Source organism: Alosa alosa, chromosome 10 (genome assembly GCF_017589495.1).
Source record: "Alosa alosa isolate M-15738 ecotype Scorff River chromosome 10, AALO_Geno_1.1, whole genome shotgun sequence".
NCBI classification, from domain to species: domain Eukaryota; kingdom Metazoa; phylum Chordata; class Actinopteri; order Clupeiformes; family Clupeidae; genus Alosa; species Alosa alosa.
In genome coordinates this window covers 32,466,976-32,487,230 of record NC_063198.1, presented here as the reverse complement: position 1 = coordinate 32,487,230, position 20,255 = coordinate 32,466,976, and the positions used below count along the sequence as shown (strand labels likewise).

The 20,255-nt window shown below is 42.3% G+C and overlaps 1 protein-coding gene across 1 annotated transcript; it reads right to left on the bottom strand.

The window, feature by feature from the left end:
* Positions 1-3,208: 3,208 nt before the first annotated feature.
* On the bottom strand, positions 3,209-18,217 carry fam210b (family with sequence similarity 210 member B). Its single transcript, XM_048255168.1, has 3 exons — positions 17,409-18,217; positions 11,884-12,080; positions 3,209-4,760 (listed from the first exon to the last, which is right to left on the bottom strand). Exons 1-3 carry the CDS (start codon positions 17,955-17,957, stop codon positions 4,544-4,546), a joined length of 963 nt encoding a protein of 320 aa, XP_048111125.1. The 5' UTR covers positions 17,958-18,217; the 3' UTR covers positions 3,209-4,543.
* Between the last annotated feature and the right edge of the window lie 2,038 nt (positions 18,218-20,255).

The window sequence follows — 20,255 nt, the reverse complement described above, 5'->3', positions numbered from 1 at the left end:
CCTCTTTTAGCACACACTCCATATAATTGCCACATTCAACATTTAGAGTAAATCCTGCAGGAGAGGGTGAAGAAAGAGAGAGAGAGAGAGAGGGGGGTGACAAAAAGAGAAAGAGGAGGGTGAGGCAGAATGAAAAATAAATAAATCCTCATGTGAGACTGGCACACTCCTATTTAAAATAATAAGATGCGGCTGTTGGTAGTGCTGTCTCTCTCTCCTCCTCTTCCACCACCACCACCTCCATCCTCATCACCACCCCCTCCATCCTCACCACCACCCCCTCCATCCTCACAGCCCTGTAGCCTTTCTGCCAGCTCCAGCTCTGTCTCTGATGAAGGGAGACAGCTGACAGCAGTGCAAGGCTGACTCCACCATCAGGTGCTTCTGCTTAAAACTCAAACAAGAGAGAGAGAGAGAGTAAGAGAGGAAGGGGAGAGAGAGAGAAAGAAAAGAGAGATGGAGTGTGAGATAGAATGAGAGGGGGAGGTGAGCAAGCAAGAGAAGAGAGAGTGTGACTGATAGAAGGGAGAGGCAGGCAGACAGACAGGCAGGCAGACAGACAGACAGACAGGAAGGGGACAGTCCAACAGACAGTGACAGGCAGTGAAGAGGCCTCTGGTTCCTGCTGAGACAAACCATCGATGCACAGGAACTACTTTTCACTAACTACATTACCTGTGTGCTTAAGGGGTGCAGAGGGACTACTGTCCACTAACTACACTACCTGTGTGCTTAAGGGGTGCAGAGGGACTACTTTTCACTAACTACACTACCTGTGTGCTTAAGGGGTGCAGAGGGACTACTGTCCACTAACTACACTACCTGTGTGCTTAAGGGGTGCAGAGGGACTACTTTTCACTAACTACACTACCTGTGTGCTTAAGGGGTGCAGAGGGACTACTTTTCACTAACTACACTACCTGTGTGCTTAAGGGATGCAGGAAGCTAGACATGCCATTACCTGTGTGCTTAAGGGATGCAGGAAGCTAGACATGCCATTACCTGTGTGCTTAAGGGATGCAGGAAGCTCAACATGCACCCATTCCCTTTTGTACCCCATACCCATCTACAGCAACACAGTGGCCATATTTCCAACTTGGACGATGTCCAGAAAGTGTCTCCAGACAAGCCAAGATGCCCAGGACAGGAGACCCGGGGACACTGCAAGCATGTGTCAACACAGCCGCCAATTTAGATGGCAGAGAGGGCTGGCTTGGCAGATTGCCCGTATACTGCCCCAAACCCTCACCTCCTCTGGCACACTGAGGACCAGTCTCTCAGGAGGATCGCAAGGGTACCACATGCACCACCCAATGAGAGCCCCAGCACAGCACAGCGCTTAGCAACCAGCCTCCATCCCACAGCATCCCGCAGCCTTCTCGAAGACCAACCATGACCGGGTGAAATGAGTTCAGCACAAGCCATTTCATTCCAGCATCATGTAGATAGATGTCTTTTGTTTACATTTCTTAAAACACATGTTCTGTAACACACACCTGCAACACACACACACACAGAAGAACACGTAGCCATGGACAGTCAGGGCTAGTGCTGGCAGGCTCTCTGGCCGTGGGATGCTGTCACCAATTTGTTTGTAGCCATGGGGGACATGCAGGGGATTGAGAGGTGATGGCAGCACTGGGGCCTCCTCTTCCTGGCTAATGAGCCTCCGCTGGGTGCCAGCGTGTCTATCTCAATGCCCACCACCACCGCCACGGCCGCTGCCACCTCCACTCGCGCCACTCACACCTGGCATTTCCACTCTGCTTCAGAAGCTGGCCCTTATTCTTTCTCTCTCTCTCGCTCTCTCTCATGGTCAGAATTATTCATGCCGTTTTCCGACATGAGCGCAATCTGCTGGGAGGCAGAGATGAGCTAAAACGTGTGCATGGCTGCTGCTGCGTGCCTGCTTGGTCCCTGGACTGCACTGGATGGTGGAGAGGAGGGTGTAAAGCACAGAAGGGCTTTGCTGTTTCCAGCCTCTTAGCCAACTCCAAAGCAGATCCAGGTTGGAGAAGCTAAGCTGAGCGGCAATGAGAGTTGAGTGTTGGGATTGGTGGAGAGGATGGTTTTTCTGGCAGTGGGAAGTCATCAATATGCACAGATGCAGATTTATAGCTCAGTGGACACATTCATTTGTATCAGCATACATTTCTAGTTGATATCAGTTTCATTTTAATGGTGTTGACCCAAACAGTGTGAAATGAGTTTGGATTGAAATTACTGCATTATCATACCTCAACAGACTCAAAAAATGATAGCACGTCTCTTATCAAACAAAGAAACTTTCCAGAAGAAAAATCTTCATTTTTTAATGGAATTACAGGTCATTCTCTATATTTCTTTGAAAATAGTCTTCTAATTCTATTTAATTAGATGGTACTGCGCTGATATATCGCGATAGACATGACTCACACACGTATTCATCTTTCAGTGTGCATCTACCAGTCCAATGAATGTCATGTACAATTTTGCTTCAGAAGACATTTCCGCAGTAATTTGTCATGCATTTCAATAAAAATATGATTTCCATTGCAGTTCATCCAGCATGATGTTATTTATGCATTTTCTATTTCGGTTGGTTGGAGCGGCCCTCGTAGTAGACATTCTCTGAACAACAGTACCACCATGTGGCTAAAGAGGGCTGTATACGGTAAGTCGTTCTTCCTCAAGAAGCCATCGGCTATCCCTAATTTGGAAATCGAGATTACTTAATTGTCTGTGTTTGAAAAGACATTCAAATCAATACCCGGGTCTATTAATGAAATTACATGTTTACTAGTTTCAGAGATCATTGTTTCAGAAAGTTGTTCAAGATAGTACTTCATGAATATGCTGTATAGAATATTATAACATTAAGAAATTAGAAACAAAAAAAAACAAAGTTGACATTTTGTAAAGCATTAAGCTAATGTCCAATTAATTTTCATTTCAAAGTATCTGCATTGTTTTTGAACATTTCAACCAGAAACCCTCTAGGAATAGATTGGCAGGGTCTGTAGCTATATTTAAACGTCCACAGCACTTAACTCAAACACTTGAGCAAATTAAACAATCCTACGATTTTGTGTCCTGGTGTAATATCCTGTGATATACTGTATGCAATTTCATGTGTGGACAACACAAATGATGTGTTAAAAAATCCTCATATTTCAGAAACAGCCCTTAAAAATCTTAATAATCACTGTCTGATTGTGTCTTACAATAATCATGTCCTGATGTAGTGAGTCTTTATTGCACTTGACAGCATGACACCATAGCATAAATATCAGGCCATCCAATCACAAAAACAATGGCACAACTGTCCAAACTGGATGGCAATTCAATCATTCTCTAGACAAAACAAACAAAATAAAAGAAAAATGTCACGTCTTGGGGACCCAAATGTACTTTTAAAAGGAGGCGTTTGTTTTCCTCAAGTTTTTAATCCATCTTTTTAGAGCACACCACACAGAAGTTCACAGTCAAAACAATCACATTTTTGACAGCAAATAAGTCTCCCTCCAAATTAAAGAGAGCTTAGTTCTGCTCTAGACACACTGTTGAGTCGGTTTAAACAAGCATCACTAGAAGCAGAATACTTTGCAGTCCAGTTAGATTAAATTTATAAACTAAACAAATAACTGCCTTTTTTTGCAATGACGTTCTACCAACTGTGAACACAAACTTCAACACGGTGAGCACAGATCGTACTATTTTCTGGGAGACCTTTGTACTGTTACCGGCTGAATGACTCGATATTTCTTAGGCTGGATGTAACATATACCTGATGGAAGAAAGGCATGGCAAAGAGAGGCTCAGAAAAACAGATTTATCTCCCTTTTAATCATTTTTTTCACAAAAAAATTAAACAATCACTTCATCCACTAATAGCTTAACAACTGACTTTCACAACAATATATTTAACCAACTGATCTCTTAAAAGGGATAAAATCATATGAATAATAAAAACAAATTAGCAACATTTGTTGTTGTTTTTTCAGTCACAGCATATAATTAAGAGCTTTCGTGTGTTTATCCACACAATGTCATTCTCAACTGACACAAAATCTGCTTTGTCACACACAGAAGGGGTTTACACTCAAAATCCCTGATATTAGTTCTTGGTCACACATCAATTGGCACTTAAAAAAATGTTTTAACCAACGGCAAAAACATCGTCCCCCTGGAATGCACATGCGACTTGCTAGTTCAAGTTGAGCTATACCAACCACAACGGACGTCTTACTCGGTCCGTTTCACATGGACATGCCGAAATGAGTGAAACAACTTCCAGGTCATAAATGTATGCGCTACTGCATGTAGAGACCAATGGGTAATCACGGCAAAGAAAAAAAAAAAAAAGTCAAATCTTCAATATTACTAAGTACTAAGTGACAGAGTGATCACAGACTTGGCCGGGGAGGAATCCCAAGCACAAAGCGAAAAATAAGTCCAGATCTACAGCTCATCCTTCATGTAGTGGCTAGCAAAAGTGTAAGTGTGTGTATGTTTGTATGTGTGTGTGTGCGTGTGTGTGGTCCAACTGTTAATCCCCCTGCTCTCAGGGAGAGGATGCAGGGGGCTTGAAGAGTCCAGTCTTTCGGAAGTATCTGACAATGAGCGGAACGGACATCAGTGTGATGCTGATCCGCACCGGGGCGAAGAGCTTGTGGACGGCGTAGGCCAGAACGAAGGTGCTCGTGCCCGCCGCCAGCTTGGACTGCACCACCGACTCGCTGAAGCCCACCTTGTAGAGTATCGCAGCCATGTCAATTCCACTGTGGAACACAACACGTCATCAAAATACAAATCCTTATCAGATTCAGAATCCTTATTCTTCAAGGACTGAAAGTACAAGGATTTTTTTTTTCTTGGTGCAGGTGTCAACATACAAATTAGGTCCAGTGAGATATTAGAGCCATATATTAGTGGTGGGGGAAAAAATAGATTCTGTTATATCATAATCACAATTATATCGATACAGTAGCTCAAAGTATCGCAATATTTAATTATATCATTTAATTATCTATTTTACTTTTATTTGAGTCGGGTTTACTCAGGGTTTACTCTGATAACATTAAATTTGCTTATAAGGTGGCGCTTATTGTGGGATTTTGTTGTGCATTCAACGGCAATTTCAAATAAAAACCACAACCTGTTACACAATGCTCCGTCTTCTTTGACATCGAAAGTGTGGGTGTATTTCGGTTTTCAACAAAAAGCGAATAGTAAGGACCTTGACATGCACCATGTCATGACAATGTTTTTGCACTTCAGTTAAAAAATTCTTCATAGAATTGAACAGAGTTGAATTCTTTTATATATCGCAGAATCGAATTGCAATACTTGTTGTACCACAATATGTGTCCCTATAATATCGTATTGTGGCCCAAATATCGCAATAGTATCGAATCGTTCATTTTTGCCAATATGTATATAAGACACAAAATCAAAAACAGACTATACACAAACAAAGTGCAGAAAAGGATGTGCAATGCAACAAGATATAGTTCAAAAAGCTCTGATATCACTCAGTAGAGACATAAACAGCAGTTTACAGCACAGAAATGGTAGAGGGGCCTTTGTTTAAGAGTATAGCCTGCCGATAGATGCTATGAAGGTGGCAAGATGTTGGAGTCATTAGAGCTCCCCCTCTAGGTCAGTGCTTTGATGTAGGGTCACTATAGGAGACTCTAGGTCAGTGTAGCCATCCCATAATGGTTGATGCACATTGCACACAGATGCTGGCTACAGTTACGGAACATCAAATAAGACCCTGCTGAAAATGTCTATATTTTTTTCTGTTATCTTTTTAAGCTCATGAGTGCATATTTTGTGCAGCTGTCAGTGCATATTTTGTCTCTAAGGTCAAAATATTGTTTCAACAAAGTCATTATGACATATCGGTGTCACACAGCTCTTAGACGCATTTCAAGATTGAGACACCAGGGGGAGTCCTTTTCTTCCTCTTCTGTTTGGAGCGCTATTAAAAGTGATTAAGAGTGAAGTATTCTATTCCTTGAATGTTTTCATATCAGAAAAAAGGTTGGCTTCAATGTATACATTGAAGGGGACATAGAATGGATGAATTGAGTATTGTACTTGAATTAGTATATATTCAACTTTGATTTATCAAAAATGAACTAAATTGCATTTTTACAAGCCCAATTAAAACCTTATATTTAGGCTGGGTATTGAAATGGTCCTTTTGACTAAATGGTGCCCTCTTTGGTAACCACAATTGAACTATATTTGCTTTGTGATATTTGACATCACATGTAGGCTTTTTTCTAATTCGCCCATGTTTTAGTGCCTATTTCTAAGTTCAAAATTAACATATGAAGGAGGGCACAACCATGCCTCATGTTCATGATAGCTCTTTGGTTATGCACAACCTCTCCTAATTCATCAAAATCAAGGCAAAAGTGGTTTCCATTCTATGTCTGCTTTAAATTAACTCAATGCATTCTAAGGATACCTTTATGAAAAAAAATAAAAAATAAAAAAATAATAAATAAAAATAAATATATATATATATATATATATATATATATATATATATATATATAAAATGTAAAAATGTACACATCAATAAAATGAACACAACCAAAACAATATGCGATACTGAGTTTCTGCTCTGAGGACCAACCACGTTGTGGCATTCAGAGCTGCATTCTTTTGGAGCAGAACTAATCCCCTGTGTTATCTGAGCTCTTCCAGGTGACACATGACACAATCCCAAATCCAAATAATTACCCTGGCCACCCCAGGAGCAGCTTAGTTCTGCTAAACTCCATAACTCCCTCTAACCATTTACTTCTACAACTACAACTACAGGAGCAGACTGGTATCCTCTCCTGGACCAAGTTGCAGCTGGGCTCTGTAACGTGACCCGATATATATAAATATGATCATTTTCCGTTGCTCTTACAGTGAGAGAATCTTCGTTCAGCTCGTTATGGGATGTTGATAACTCTGCCTAACCCCTCTTACAGTGACAGAAACTTAGTTCAGTTCGGTATGGAATGTTGATAACTCTGCCTAACCCCTTGACTGTCCTACAAGAGTCCACAGGTATGTGAGGAATGAAACCAGACAGTAAAAGGCCACCGACACTCATAGCTAGAAATGCAGCTCAGATGTATAGTTGACGGATACGGTGGAGAAACTAATTAGATCTGCTGCATGACACGTGTAAATAAACATATCTTGTTTTTATGAATATCTATTTTTATAAATATCTATGTTTTTATGTAAATATACCTGTTGTTTATTTGTTTTTGTTTATATTCATATTTATCATTTTATATTTGACTTATTTTCATTTGTACATAAGGTGCATTCCAAGTCTTTGGCTGCACACTTTGTTATTGTCACTACAGCAACGGCATTATTCAGAATGCATTCACCTTTAAAACATAAGGAACTACAGTAAAGTCTCTTACGGAAACGGTTCTACTTTGTAGCTTAAAGGGACATTCCACCATTTGGGGAATTACACTCATTTTCCACCTCCCCTTGAGTTAAACAATTGAGTCTGGCGATAATCAAGGAACACCTTGGGCGCAGCAGCACAATAATATCATGCAGCAGCTGAAAATAGTCCCTGTAGGCTAACTTCCAGCAACAAGGTTGAGCTGCAGCAGACGAATTGGTTAGTGACCGGATTATTACGCCTGAATCAGGGTATAGTTCCATGTCAAATCAGCCTAGAAAATGTTTCATTTTCCGTTGGTCTTATTACACTTTCTAACTTTAGAGGAGACAGGTTTTAAATAGGAAAATGACCTGAAATCTTTACCTGAAATCTAGCATCACTTTTAAACGTGATGCTAGCAGGCAAGATGCTAATGGTCTAATCCGATTCAATGATCTATGCTAGGCTGGAGCTAAAAGTGGTATCGCCAGACTCAGAGAACAGCTGGATGAACTGGAGAAAGGTAAAAATCAATTGTTTAACTCAAGGGGAGGTGGAAAATGAGTGTAATTCCCCAAATGGTGGAATATCCCTTTAAGGAACTCTCTTACGGAGAACAAGGTTTCTAAATACCTTTCTTTCTATTCATCCCTGTTTTAATATATTGATGTTTATGTGTATATCTTGTTAAGTTTATATTGTTTGTTAATGTCATTGTATTATAGGCTTAATGTATAGCTCTTACGGTGCTACTTTGTAGCTTAAGGAACTAGACTTTTACGGAAAAATCTAGCACTCAGCTAGAACGGGAACAAGGTTTCTAAATACTTTTCTTTCTTTTTATTCCTTTTACTGCAATATATTGCTGTTTACGTTTATGTCATGTTAAGTTCTTATTAGGGTTGGGACGAGATCATGGTCCATCGTGATGGTTGACAGGCATCACGATGGAAAGCAACCATCGTGATGGCACGCCCCCACATGCCAGTCACTAATTCCTGCTTTAACAGGCTAAAACATAAAAAAACCTTTCCCTGAAAATGAAATTGAGCCTACTTTAAAGGCTGTCAACCAAACAGTTATCACGTATTAGTCTACCGTCTTGTGTAAATAAAAAGACTTATTAGTCTACCCTCTTATTCAAATAATTCCTGACTGTGACGTGAATGTGTAGCCTAATTGTCTTTTTGTAGCCTACATGTCTCGCAGGCCTATAGCCTACATTGGACGTAATAGGTAGCCTAATGTTTTAGCAGAAAATATAGATTTATTATTGTTAGGCTACGACTAGGACATTCTAGCTCAAATATTTTTGCAAGGCTACAGCGAAATTTTCAAATCGTCCTTCTCCTCTGTGTTAAAATAAACCATTTCTTTTCGTTAATTATAGGATCAGAAGGTAGCCTATTAGCCTTTCACTGTAAGGCTTGTATTTCATGCATTTAGCAAAAGTCCCAGACAGTAGCGGAGTGGTAATCGGGATTAGTTATTTGTAAAAGTGTTTTTTACTTAGCCCTCCTATAACCTGGACTGCTGATCGCGAGCCCTTTACTTTCACTTCCGCTTCCCTCATAGTCAGCATAGGCGGTAGCCTGATAACGTGGGATGCTGCATAGTACTAAGATTTTAAATGAGTGACCATGATATCGAACTCCCCCCCTATTACCGTCGGTCCCGTATTTCCACCGCCTTGCGTGTATGTGTCACTTAATATCAATTTCTATACAAACCAAGACAGCGGACTCCTATAGAAACGCCAACCACCCACACCATAGGTGTATCTAAATTAGCTATGTACCAAAAATGACATTTTACCGTGACTCAAAGAGCTGGAGACAGTGTTGTAAGGCTGCGTGTACACAACCGCTTGGAGCTCCAGTGGAATTTTAATTTCACGGACGAAATTCTCGGTCTAACCGTTCATGTGCCGTTGAAACGCGGTGTAAATAGGCGACCCATCAGGCCAGCACTATAACTCCGGCGTGGTAAACAAAATCGGATATTTCAGGCAGTAAATGCTCCGTTAACAAACAAACCAGATTTTGTTCAAATCTTCACACCTATGGCTACTGAAAAATGTCAGGTTAATTTAGCAAATGTTATTTTGAAGTGTTGAAAAACATCGTTGTTTTAGAATTTCTGAACAAAAGTGGTGATAATTGGGGGTGTTACGATAGTAGTCTTAAGTAGCTTTTTTGCTGGGCCCAGCGAAGGCTGGCAATGTGTAATATGACGCTGGTTGGTGCACACGCAAGTGTTCAGATTGATTGTCTATCCATCTTTCACAACATTTTTCTTGGAGCAGACACAACTTCGGTAGCCTGGTCAGTATGTCTCTCTTAGCTGTCCACTTTCATCAGGCCGTATAGCCTATATAATATATATTTTTATTTTTTTATGTATAACATTATAAATGTATTTCTGTACAGACATACCTATAGAGCATCACAGTCCCGCCCACAGGAGTTTCCGGAAGTAAGAATTCAATGCAATTTCTCCATTGACAATTCGGGTATAAGCCATAAAAACTTAACTGCACATGGTAGACTCAAAACCAGCTACGGCTGTACTAAGCGATTGTGTATGCTCATATAGACGCCAAAAGTTCACGGGGCACTAACCTCGTTTTGAGATAAAGGTCTTTTATTTGCGATGTCTTGGATAAGTACTTCATTACCCACAATCCTGAACAATCCCACAGTGATGCCTCTGATTGGTGGAAAGGCCGTTAAGGTCATAGTTTGAGCGGAGTCTTTTACTGCCTATGGCGAAAATCTTAATGTGAATAAAAACTTTCTAGACGAACATTGGTACTTGTATCAACAAGGATTGTGGTTTATATATCACACAAACTTAGTCAGGGCCAATACACCATCAAATAGAACACTGTAAATGCTAGTTTGAACACTTAACTTTTCAGGTAGCCGATAGGCTAATCATTAGCCTTTCAGACATTAGAATGTCTTATAATGCTGCTAACATTAGCCTACATGCTGCAACACAGGTATGATATTATGTTTTAGTGACCTTGTTGTTTCTATGAACATGAATTGTTGTTTATATGAAACATCAACTTAGTCGAGGCATAAAAAGCCCTGTATATCCCCATTAAGTACTTAAACCTTTGAACTAGCTAGCTGATAGCACAAGCTGGATGCTACCACCGGCTAGACACTACAGTAAAATGGTTAGCAAACCGTCCATGCCCCCGTGAATATTTCACTGTTTCAAGGATGAAATCAAGAGTGTCTAAAGGGGTGAAAACCACTTTAAATCGGGTCGCATTATTGACTGTTGTGTGTCAAGGGTCAGCTTGTGGGTTTTGTAAGGGCCAGCATGAGGGACAAGACCTATGAAATTATGAAATTGACCTATCAAACCTATGAAATTGTGTGTGGTGAGTTTTGCAGGGAGGTTGGTAATGCTAACATTAGCTAGGCTACTGTAGCCTTCATACTGTACGAGCCATATCATCAATCATTAACCTAGAAATACTTCTTTGTACATTTAATGAATATTTTGTGTAATAATTCACAGCAAGTTCATAAGCTGAATATGGTGGTCCAAGAGCAGACCATGCACCGGTCCATGCATCAGGATGGCAGTCAGATACGAAGCACTGCACAATGTTGCTAACGTTAACGTTAACACACAAACGATATAAAATACACGATGGTAAATATAACATTCAATACCAAAACACTATTATTTACACGATTACTCCTGAAAGAACTGCTATTAACTATATAAAAATCATTGTTTGGAGGAAAGGGTTCACGTGCTGTCGCCGGTTGGAAATGATTTCGCGCTGGTTCGTGCTGCTTATATATTTTTCAGTGGTAGCGGTGGTTTATGGGATGAGTAGTTCTTTAAACTCAGAAATGAAAATATGTACACAGTCTTGTACCTTTGACTTTTTTTTGGACTTTCTGTTTGTTTTTTTCACCGAAATGATATGTTGTATGCTTATGAGTTCGCCCGTAGCTGATTAGCCTAAGACATGCTCTAAAACTCTTTAGATAATGGATTTTTCCAAAACGTCAATGGGAGAAATTAATGGGAAATTTACTTTCGGAAACTAAGCTCTCTCGGAGGAGGGGCGGGACTGTGATGCTCTATAGGCTAATTAATTAGTGTTTACCACACTAACCCCCCCCCCCCCCCCCCCCTGTACACATCGTCAAATGCCAATTTAGGCGACATCGCCCAACCCTAGTTCTTATTGTATATTATTGTATTGTATTGTACGTAGCTCTTACGGTGGTCATAGAATTGATTGTATAAGTATATATACTCTTTTGATTGTCCAACGAAAATAAAGAAACTCTTTAAAAGAAATAATCTTTTGATTGTCCAACGCAATAAAGAAACCATCAGTACGCTTCAACTGTCCGGCAGGAGTTTGCTACAACATGTCTCACAACATTACCTACCTAGACACGGCAAGGCTGGAGTTTGCTACAGCGTCTCACAACATGACCTACCTAGACACGGCAAGGTAGAACATGCCCAGTGACATGAGTGAGATGGCCACATGGAAGGAGACTCCGACGGCGCCATACTCCTTGAAGACTTTCTTCAGCTGCTGGGTCTTGCTGGGCTTGCCCTCCTCCTCTGGCTGGGGTGCGGGCCTCGACCCCTGGGAACCCTGGCTGGGCGGCGGCGGCGAAGACTCGTGCTTCTGAATCAAAACCCACAGCACACAGAAGATGCTGAAGTCATCATTGTAACCAAGCATCCACCGTCATTGCTTAGTAAACAATAAAGTGAATAGAGGAACTTTTTTTTTTAACTTTCAGAGTGGAGTGATTGGCTGCTTAATGCTCCGTCTGCTTCCTCGCCTGCTTGCTCAACACAAACTTGCATTTGGAGGAAAACTTATTTTGTTACTGTCGTTTGCTTCTGTTTTTTTTGGGGGTTTTTTTTGCTGATTACAGTGCTTTTCTGAAAAGGAACCAAGACCTTTTTTTACACAAATGCACCGTGGGGGAAACTGTTGGTATACACTCATCGGGGCTGACTGGCTAATAAAATGGGGGACAGAGGTTAGCGTGTCTTTTCCTAGAACTGAGGAATAACACCAGCACAGCAAAAACTCTTCAGAAATGACCTGACAGCTACATGTTGATCCAGAGATGAGTATGATGTGAACCAGTACAACAGGGTCATTGTTTTGGGTGTGGTTTTATCGTGCTTGTGTGTGTGTGTTTGAGGATGGGGCATCTGATGAGAAGCAATAATGTGTTATTCATGTAATCCTCTCCTGTGGGTGGGAGACAGTGCTGCTGACAGCATGTTGGGCATGATGGTTGGGAGAAGTGTGTGTGTGTGTGTGAGGGGGGTGCTAGGGGGGGGCTCTGATTGCTCCTTTGTCTGAACGACAGCAGGCTGACCTCACAGCACACTCCCAAAGGCCTGCTGAGGCCTTCATCCCACATACAGGACCATCCATCCCACACACAGAAGCATCCCAAGAATGCTGTATGTTGTTTTTGTGTGTGTGTGTGTGTGTGTGTGCTGCTGAGTTGACAAGATGGATGAGCTCGCCGCTTAAAGAGATCAGAATCCCACACCCAGTGTGCAGGCTGATGGGGAGCAGTGGGTGTGGCCCACACCAGCGTTAGACCTACTACAGCTGTACAGAACAGCAACAAAAACAGAAACAAACAACAAAAATATTACAAATCGATTTGTGCACCATAGTTAAGACAGGATACTACTGGTGTCTTCAATGTTTCTAATTCATTTTAAAAGATCACAGGCCCTTCTTCAGTATAAACCAACATTTTTTGTGTGAAACACAATACCCTATGTTGTCAGTGTCTAATTCTTATTGAAGCATTTGTTAGAAGTAACAATGGGGGGAAAAAAGAACCATCTAGTACGATTGGTGCATCTGCAATGACTGTTAGTCAGCACACTTATCACCCAGTGCCATTTGTCTTGTCTGAGCATAGCAGACCTATCCCTCCCTCCCTCTATCCCCATTCCTCACGCTGATGAATACAGAAAGACTGAACAGAGCAGGCTACACCCATCATCACTCCAGAACGCTCGGCCTGCCGAACAAGTCGTCAAACACACAAACAAGCAACATGCAAAACATGCTACTGCTGGCTACTCATCTGACTGGTACAGCTTTGCGGTCAAGCAGAGAAAAAAAAAAAAAAAAACGAGCTTCCTGCTTTTATCCTGCATGGCCTTAGCACAAGAGGGGTGGGATCAGTGTCTTTGGTTTCCCAAAAACCAATCAGGGTTCACGGAATGCTGTGATGCATTAGTAACAGTGCAGGAAATAACAAGAAAGGGAGCAGCTATTCTAATTATAGGTCCATCTCCGTCTCTCCCTCTCCAAATGGGGCGTCAGGCGAGCCAGCCAGAGGAATCTCTCTCGCTAAAACGGGAGAGATTTGGAGGGGGAGAAAGCAAGCAGGAGGTTTTCCCTCTGCTTTAATGTGAATGCCTCATCTGCTCCAATGACAACAAACTCATATGGTCTGGCTTCCTTTGGACTACAGACAAACAGCAGAAGAGGAAGCGCGAAAGAAGGAGGGAGAGAGAGAGAGAGAGAGAGAGAGAGAGAGAGAGAGAGAGAGAGACAGAGAGAGAGAGAGAGATAGGGAGAGAGAGAGAGATAGGGAGAGAGAGAGGGAGAGAGGGAGGGAGAGATGGAGAGAGGGAGAGTTGGAGAGAGACAGGGAGGGAGGGAGAGAGGGAGATGGGAGAGAGAGAGAGGGAGAGATGGAGAGAGAGAGAGAGAGGGGAGAGAGGGAGAGAGAGAGAGAGAGAGAGAGGGAGGGAGAGAGAGGAGAGAGAGAGAGAGACAGAGAGATAGGGAGAGAGAGAGAGAGAGAGAGAGGGAGAGTTGGAGAGAGAGGAGGAGGGAGAGAGGGAGAGAGAGAGGGAGGAAGAGATGGAGAGAGGGAGAGTTGGAGAGAGACAGGGAGGGAGGGAGGAGAGAGAGAGGGAGAGTTGGAGAGAGAGGGAGGAAAGAGATGGAAGAGACCTCCCTCTCTGATGAGAGAAAAAGAGAGAGAGAGAGGTCAATGACATACAAAATGAACAATGGACAAAGAGCCCTGTGGGTGGTAACAAGGGGGTAGACTTGGCCTCCACTGCATCCCAGACGGGGAGCAGCCCTGAGGGTGGGGAAGGTCACATCTGTGTGTGCATTTGTTTTATGTGTGTGTGAGTGTGTGTGTTTGTGTGTGTGTGTGTGCGCGCGCATTTGTTTTGTGTGTGTGTGTGTGTGTGTGTTTGTGCTTAGAGGTGGGTGGAACGTGCCAGAGAGTGTGCAGGGAACACTGAGGCTGCTGTGAGTGTGTCATGAGGCCCTTGCAGAGAAAACCCAACACGAGCAGGCTATAATATCTTTGCCCTGGATGAATTAAACATTTACACATTCCTCTTGCTCCAGCCTCAATGCCCCAGTGCTTACCAGTGTTGCCCCTGCGGTTTGTGCCACTTCTTCTGGCTCTAGCATTTGCATCCATAGTTAGAACTACATTTCAAACACCCAGCGTCAACGTCTACGTCATCGCACAAAGTCAACCCACAAAGTCATCCCAACAAGCCACTGATTGGTAGGCTTCTAAGAATGGTGCATTGATACATCCTATGAACATCAGTTAGCCTACAGACTACAAGCCAATCTTCACAGTGAAAAGTGAACTGGGCGCAATAGGCAGCTGAAGCCAAGGCTAATGCCACACCACCACCATGGCACCACACACATCTGTGGGCTGGGATGGGGAGATGAGAGTGGGGGGTGAGGAAGGGAGACGCAGGGCAGGAAGCACAAGGCGGAGGTATCTTCTGCCTGCAAGGTCCAAAGCATCTACTGTTAGTGAAGCTGGGTGGGGTCACTGGGTGTTTAAGATTAAGGGCGAGCACACAAAATGCATTTTTACGCAATATTGCGTAAGAATGCATTTTGTGTTTGTGCTTACCCTTAATCCAGTGACCCCACCCAGCTTCAACTGCAGTAGGAAATGAACGAACAATGTTATCTTTAAGCAAAAAGCTGCCGAGGAATGAAAACTACCTGACATAGTGCATTCTGTTAGACATGTTTTTTTGTCATAACACCAAACTAATGTCTTATCCATTAACCTCTCTGGATCTCTCTTTCACACTTCTCCATAATAGTAGCACGTAGCACCTGATTCTGCGAAGACACACTGGTTCATTCTGCAAATGTATAAATTAGCATGGTCTACTGACAGGGCGTCAGGAATGGCCCTGTTTGTGTAAGAGTAATCTGAAAATAAATGTGTAAATAAATTTAAAATAAATAAATGTTTGTGTAAATAAATGGGTCCCAAAATCATTATGTTCAAAATGTTGCCCTTGATATTACTTCAGTTTTACAGCCTTACATCCACATTATCTGGAAAGCAATGTTTGGGCATTAATATATTGTAAAAGTATCATTCATAGTATCATCTCAGTCTTTGTAGGTTGGGAGACAATGGAAGACAAATATGTTCTTTGTATGACTGAACAACTAAAGGTATGGCATGCTACAAGACCCTAGATCTGAAAAAAAAAAGTGCAATAAACCTGACATTAAGGGTATGATACACATGGTTTATTTATGGTTGGAGCAAGAATGAAGAAGCAGAGGTATAACAAGGTAATTATCTAAGTGTATTTATCTAAGAAGGAAACAGGGTAGAACATTGAGACTTTGCACACTAAATGATTAAACATTGAACGATTCCCATATGGATCATGCACTTAGGTCTCAAAAAATTCTGAAAAAATTACCAGGTGTACCTATGTTTCCTAGAAGACACACTGTAAAATTACAGCTGTAATGGTTCAGTCATACTGAGAGAACATGTTTGTCTTCCATCCTACAAAGCATGGGCATGCTAGGAATAATACTTTTTTGAGATGTTAATGTAAAAATGTAAATGTTATGTAGAGAAATTTGAGATGGTGTACCAACCATTTCCCTGGTTTCTGGATCACAAGGAAGAATGACCTAGAGTAAAGGGAATTTCTTTGTGGTGTTTAATTGTGTTTGCTGATCCTCTTAAGGGACAATATATGCGGAGTTAAGCCTAATTAGTTTAGTTAGACAACTTTCTCTGTAGTCTTTGCAATCTGCTAGAAACACAGGCCATATTTAAACAGTCAATGCAAATACTGCCCTAAGCACTCATCTCATCTAATGATTGCTCATAATGAGTCATGCATCATAAGGAAAACAAACATGAGTCAGCATTACTCAATCTCACTGGAGGAATTTTAAAGGAATGCTGACTCTAACATTTCTCTCTCTAAAACATGTAATCATTTTAATCGGAGTAGGCTATGGCCCTTACTGAACAACAAACGGAGCTCCATACAAATGTGTTCAAAAGTGACTACAATAAATCAGAGACAGGGCAGATGGGCCACTATGTTAACCTGGACAGTCACTTCACCAGTTATGTTCGTATTATTGACATTAGTATTGAAATCATGGTTTGTGCGACACCAAAACATATTGGGAACGTAAAGCAGACACTACACTTCGTGAAACACTGGCAAACAAAGAGCTGCTCAAAACGACACCGAAAATAAAACACATCGGTGGCTTCAATGGGTTAAAGTCACATAAAGTAACATCAGAGGTTGTAGATCTTTGGTAACTCTCGTGACGCGGGGACCCGGCGCACTCCTCTGGGGAACTAGATTGACTCGAGGCGGTCCCGATGGATCGCGATGTTCACAACAGAGACAAGCCAAGCTAACAGCGTTAAATGGCAGAACAAAATGTATTAGGCCTATGCATCTTTGCTCATAATATATGGATAGGGCCCAATCGTGCACAGTGTGATGTAATCAGCACACCAGTTGACTATACATACACAACTAGAAGCGCTACCACAGAATCAACATGCGCCACGAGACAATGGTTAATTAACGTTAGCTAGCTAGCTAAATTGAAATAGTCTGCCAATCACTTTCTTCGTGTTTTAGACTGAAGGTAACAAGTGAGTTGATCATATCATTTCACCTCTTTCGCATTTGCCGCCGTGTGCCCCTCGTCTCCGGTGTCATGCTTCGGCTGTGCAGCCGTAGAGGAGGCAGTCCTCATCGGCACAATCGTTGTATGAAGCCAAATAGAACTGACTTTGGCGCGTGATGAAAACAAAAATGATTCCAGTTCAGTCACTCTAAATATGGTGCCATTACCACAGACGGGGTACGACAAGCGAGAACTGCCATTGGTGTTGTTAGAGGTGCCTTGTGCGACGTCTGAAATATAAGCCCGCTCCAGATGACTCGGTTGTCCTATTTCCACCGTGGAAGAGTCTGTGAAGATATTTGTGTTCTTCTCCTCCCGTCCTCCATCCATTTGTAGACTAGAGATACGGGGTGTATTATAGGCATATCCACCACCACAAACCCTTAAAGAGCATACCGGTATTGTAGTGTTGTTGCGTAACGAACAGGTAAGGTTAATGCACCCTAACCTTAATCTGTTTGCACTAACTTGGACAGAGTTCAGACTCTGAGTTGAAAAAGTCGCTGCCGACGGTTTTAATATCCGACAGAGTAGCATTATTTATATGTGACTCCCACTGCCTGGATGTCCTCTTCAAAGTCCACACTAAATGTCTCGTTGTTGATGCTAACGACAGCTAATGATATTAAGCTAACTTCATGGTGCTCCGGTTTCCACGCGTAGGCTACGTTTGCTAGTGTGCTTATCGACGATTGCTCGTCAAACGTAATAAGACACGCCTCCACCGATAACGCGCACGCACGTTCAAAACAAAAAAATCTATCTAAAGCCAACAATGTGGATTGTGTACACTGCAAACAATCAGCAACTAACAATGGATGATCTGCCCGGTATGAATTTCTGGTAATGTGAACGTCATTGGTTTTTCGTGACCACAGCACTTTTCGCTGCCATACATGGCGTCTCACTGTACACACCAACTCAGCTGACCTCAGATTTGGGCCATATCCCTTCGTGTCAGCTGCTCTCTCAGGACTCAGATAACCCAATAATTCATAATTATTATGAACAGGGATTATAATCATGTCGTTGCTGAGGTTCTGAGCATTATTGCCAGTAGAATAGTGAGCTGTCTCTTGTGAAACATTTATAGCGGGAAAGTGCAACATGAGAGCCCTGTCCCTGACACACAAGTAGCCTAGCCTGAAAAAGCCCTGGAAGTTATGCCTATGGGATATGGAACTGATAGCCTTGCGCAGCGAACTACCTCTTTATCATGTCATCAGAAGTTGTAAGGGCCTCGGCTCTTAAGACCATATCTACCTTTAAGGTTTGCAGTTGAGATTATGTGACTGATATTTGGCCAGAATCAGAAATGTTGTCATAGGCTATGAACTGAACATTGTTCTTATTGGCCACTAGCAGTTGACTGAAAATATTACGGTCTCATTGTATTGACACAGTTGCTTGTCTCTGTCTAGCAGAGCATACAGTAAAGTGTGTTAGCGTCTGTTTGATCATTTGCATAGGCACAGCAGGTGTAGAGTTTCAACATACAACAGGAAGATGTGGTGCAACCTTTGTGCTTATCGTACAACCTCAAACCGTGTCTCATGCATGGCCTAATATGTGCACAAAAACAAGCAACACCTTTTTTATTCTCTCACAGAGTAGTTCTGTGTTGATTAATGCTTCTCTATGCCACAGCCCTGCAGCAGTGAGTGCCTGTGGAATTCACACGTAGTTAGGGTTAGAAGCTGGCAATTGGCCATGCAAAACAACCTGCTGCTAAGCATGACATTGCAGATTGAGACCTATGCTCTCTTTACTACAGTCAACCCTTTAAATGTAAGATAAGACCTCAGCTCTGCACAGTAGTTAGTGTGGGACACCACAGAAGCTTTTACCATTTGGTCTAGGTGGTTTTTGAGTGAAGGCGTCTTTCTGCACAAGCTAAAATATACAAAAATTACAAAAAAAAGTCCACAGTGACCACTAAGCAAGAGGCTATATCTGACATGTAACCCAATCCTCTTACAGAGGCCATTACAATAGCCACTGGCCAGGAACACTGAGAATGCCTATGTCATTTTAGCTCAACTTCAATGACAGCTGAGCCAGAAAATCCCTTATGAGTTTCAGTCACACACAACCAGTGCCAGTTTTCTATGAATCACACAGAGCGTATTAGATATCTTCTTAGACTGATAACATCATACAGTAGGATGCAAACCAGGACAGACTTGCTTTGTTTATGTCTAAGCAGCTTTGAAATCCATATGGTGTCAGAAGAGCAGTCGTTAGCATGGCAGGTGTTGTGCTTCTGCATGCTGGCGATAAGAGGATTGGGCAGTTTTCTCCGCTACCTGCCAGATTTCTCCACGGCTGTCACTGGCGTCGTCTCTTCTCTTTCTCCCACGCACGGCAGGTCAGTGCAAAGTCCCCAGCAGGCGTGGCAGTCTGAGGAGCAGAGATCCTACAGCCCGCTGGCCTCCCCCCATCGGTCACCCCCGCTGTGCGGGATTTGGGACAGCAGCACAGCCATGCTGCAATGGCTGCCCCTGCCCTCATCAGCTGTCATCATTTTCAGGATTATTGCTTATGACAAACTCTCTGTCTCTCTCTGTCTCTCTCTCACACACACACACACACACACACACCTGGCTTACATTGCATGCTGATCATTTTTATTTCCCTTTGCTATCAGATGCTATTAGTAGCAGATACGCTGCAATTTCTTTCTTTTTTTTTTAAAAAAAAAGGGCAAACATGATTAAGGGAGCAGGCTAAGTCCTTTATCCAGTCATGAAGGATTTCAGAAATTAATTCTAACCAGATCTGGACTGATGGTGTAGCTCATGAAAAAGAGTAATCTTTGTTACCACACTAAACCAA

What these genes read in the sequence shown, in the direction of transcription:
- fam210b (XM_048255168.1), bottom strand. Translation starts at nt 17,957, where the DNA reads ATGCTACTCTGTCGGATATTAAAACCGTCGGCAGCGACTTTTTCAACT. An exon ending in CGGCGGCAAATGCGAAAGAG is followed by an intron (nt 12,081 to 17,408) that starts GTGAAATGATAT and finishes GTTTTGATTCAG; the next exon opens with AAGCACGAGTCTTCGCCGCC. An exon ending in TTCTACCTTGCCGTGTCTAG is followed by an intron (nt 4,761 to 11,883) that starts GTAGGTCATGTT and finishes TGTGTTCCACAG; the next exon opens with TGGAATTGACATGGCTGCGA.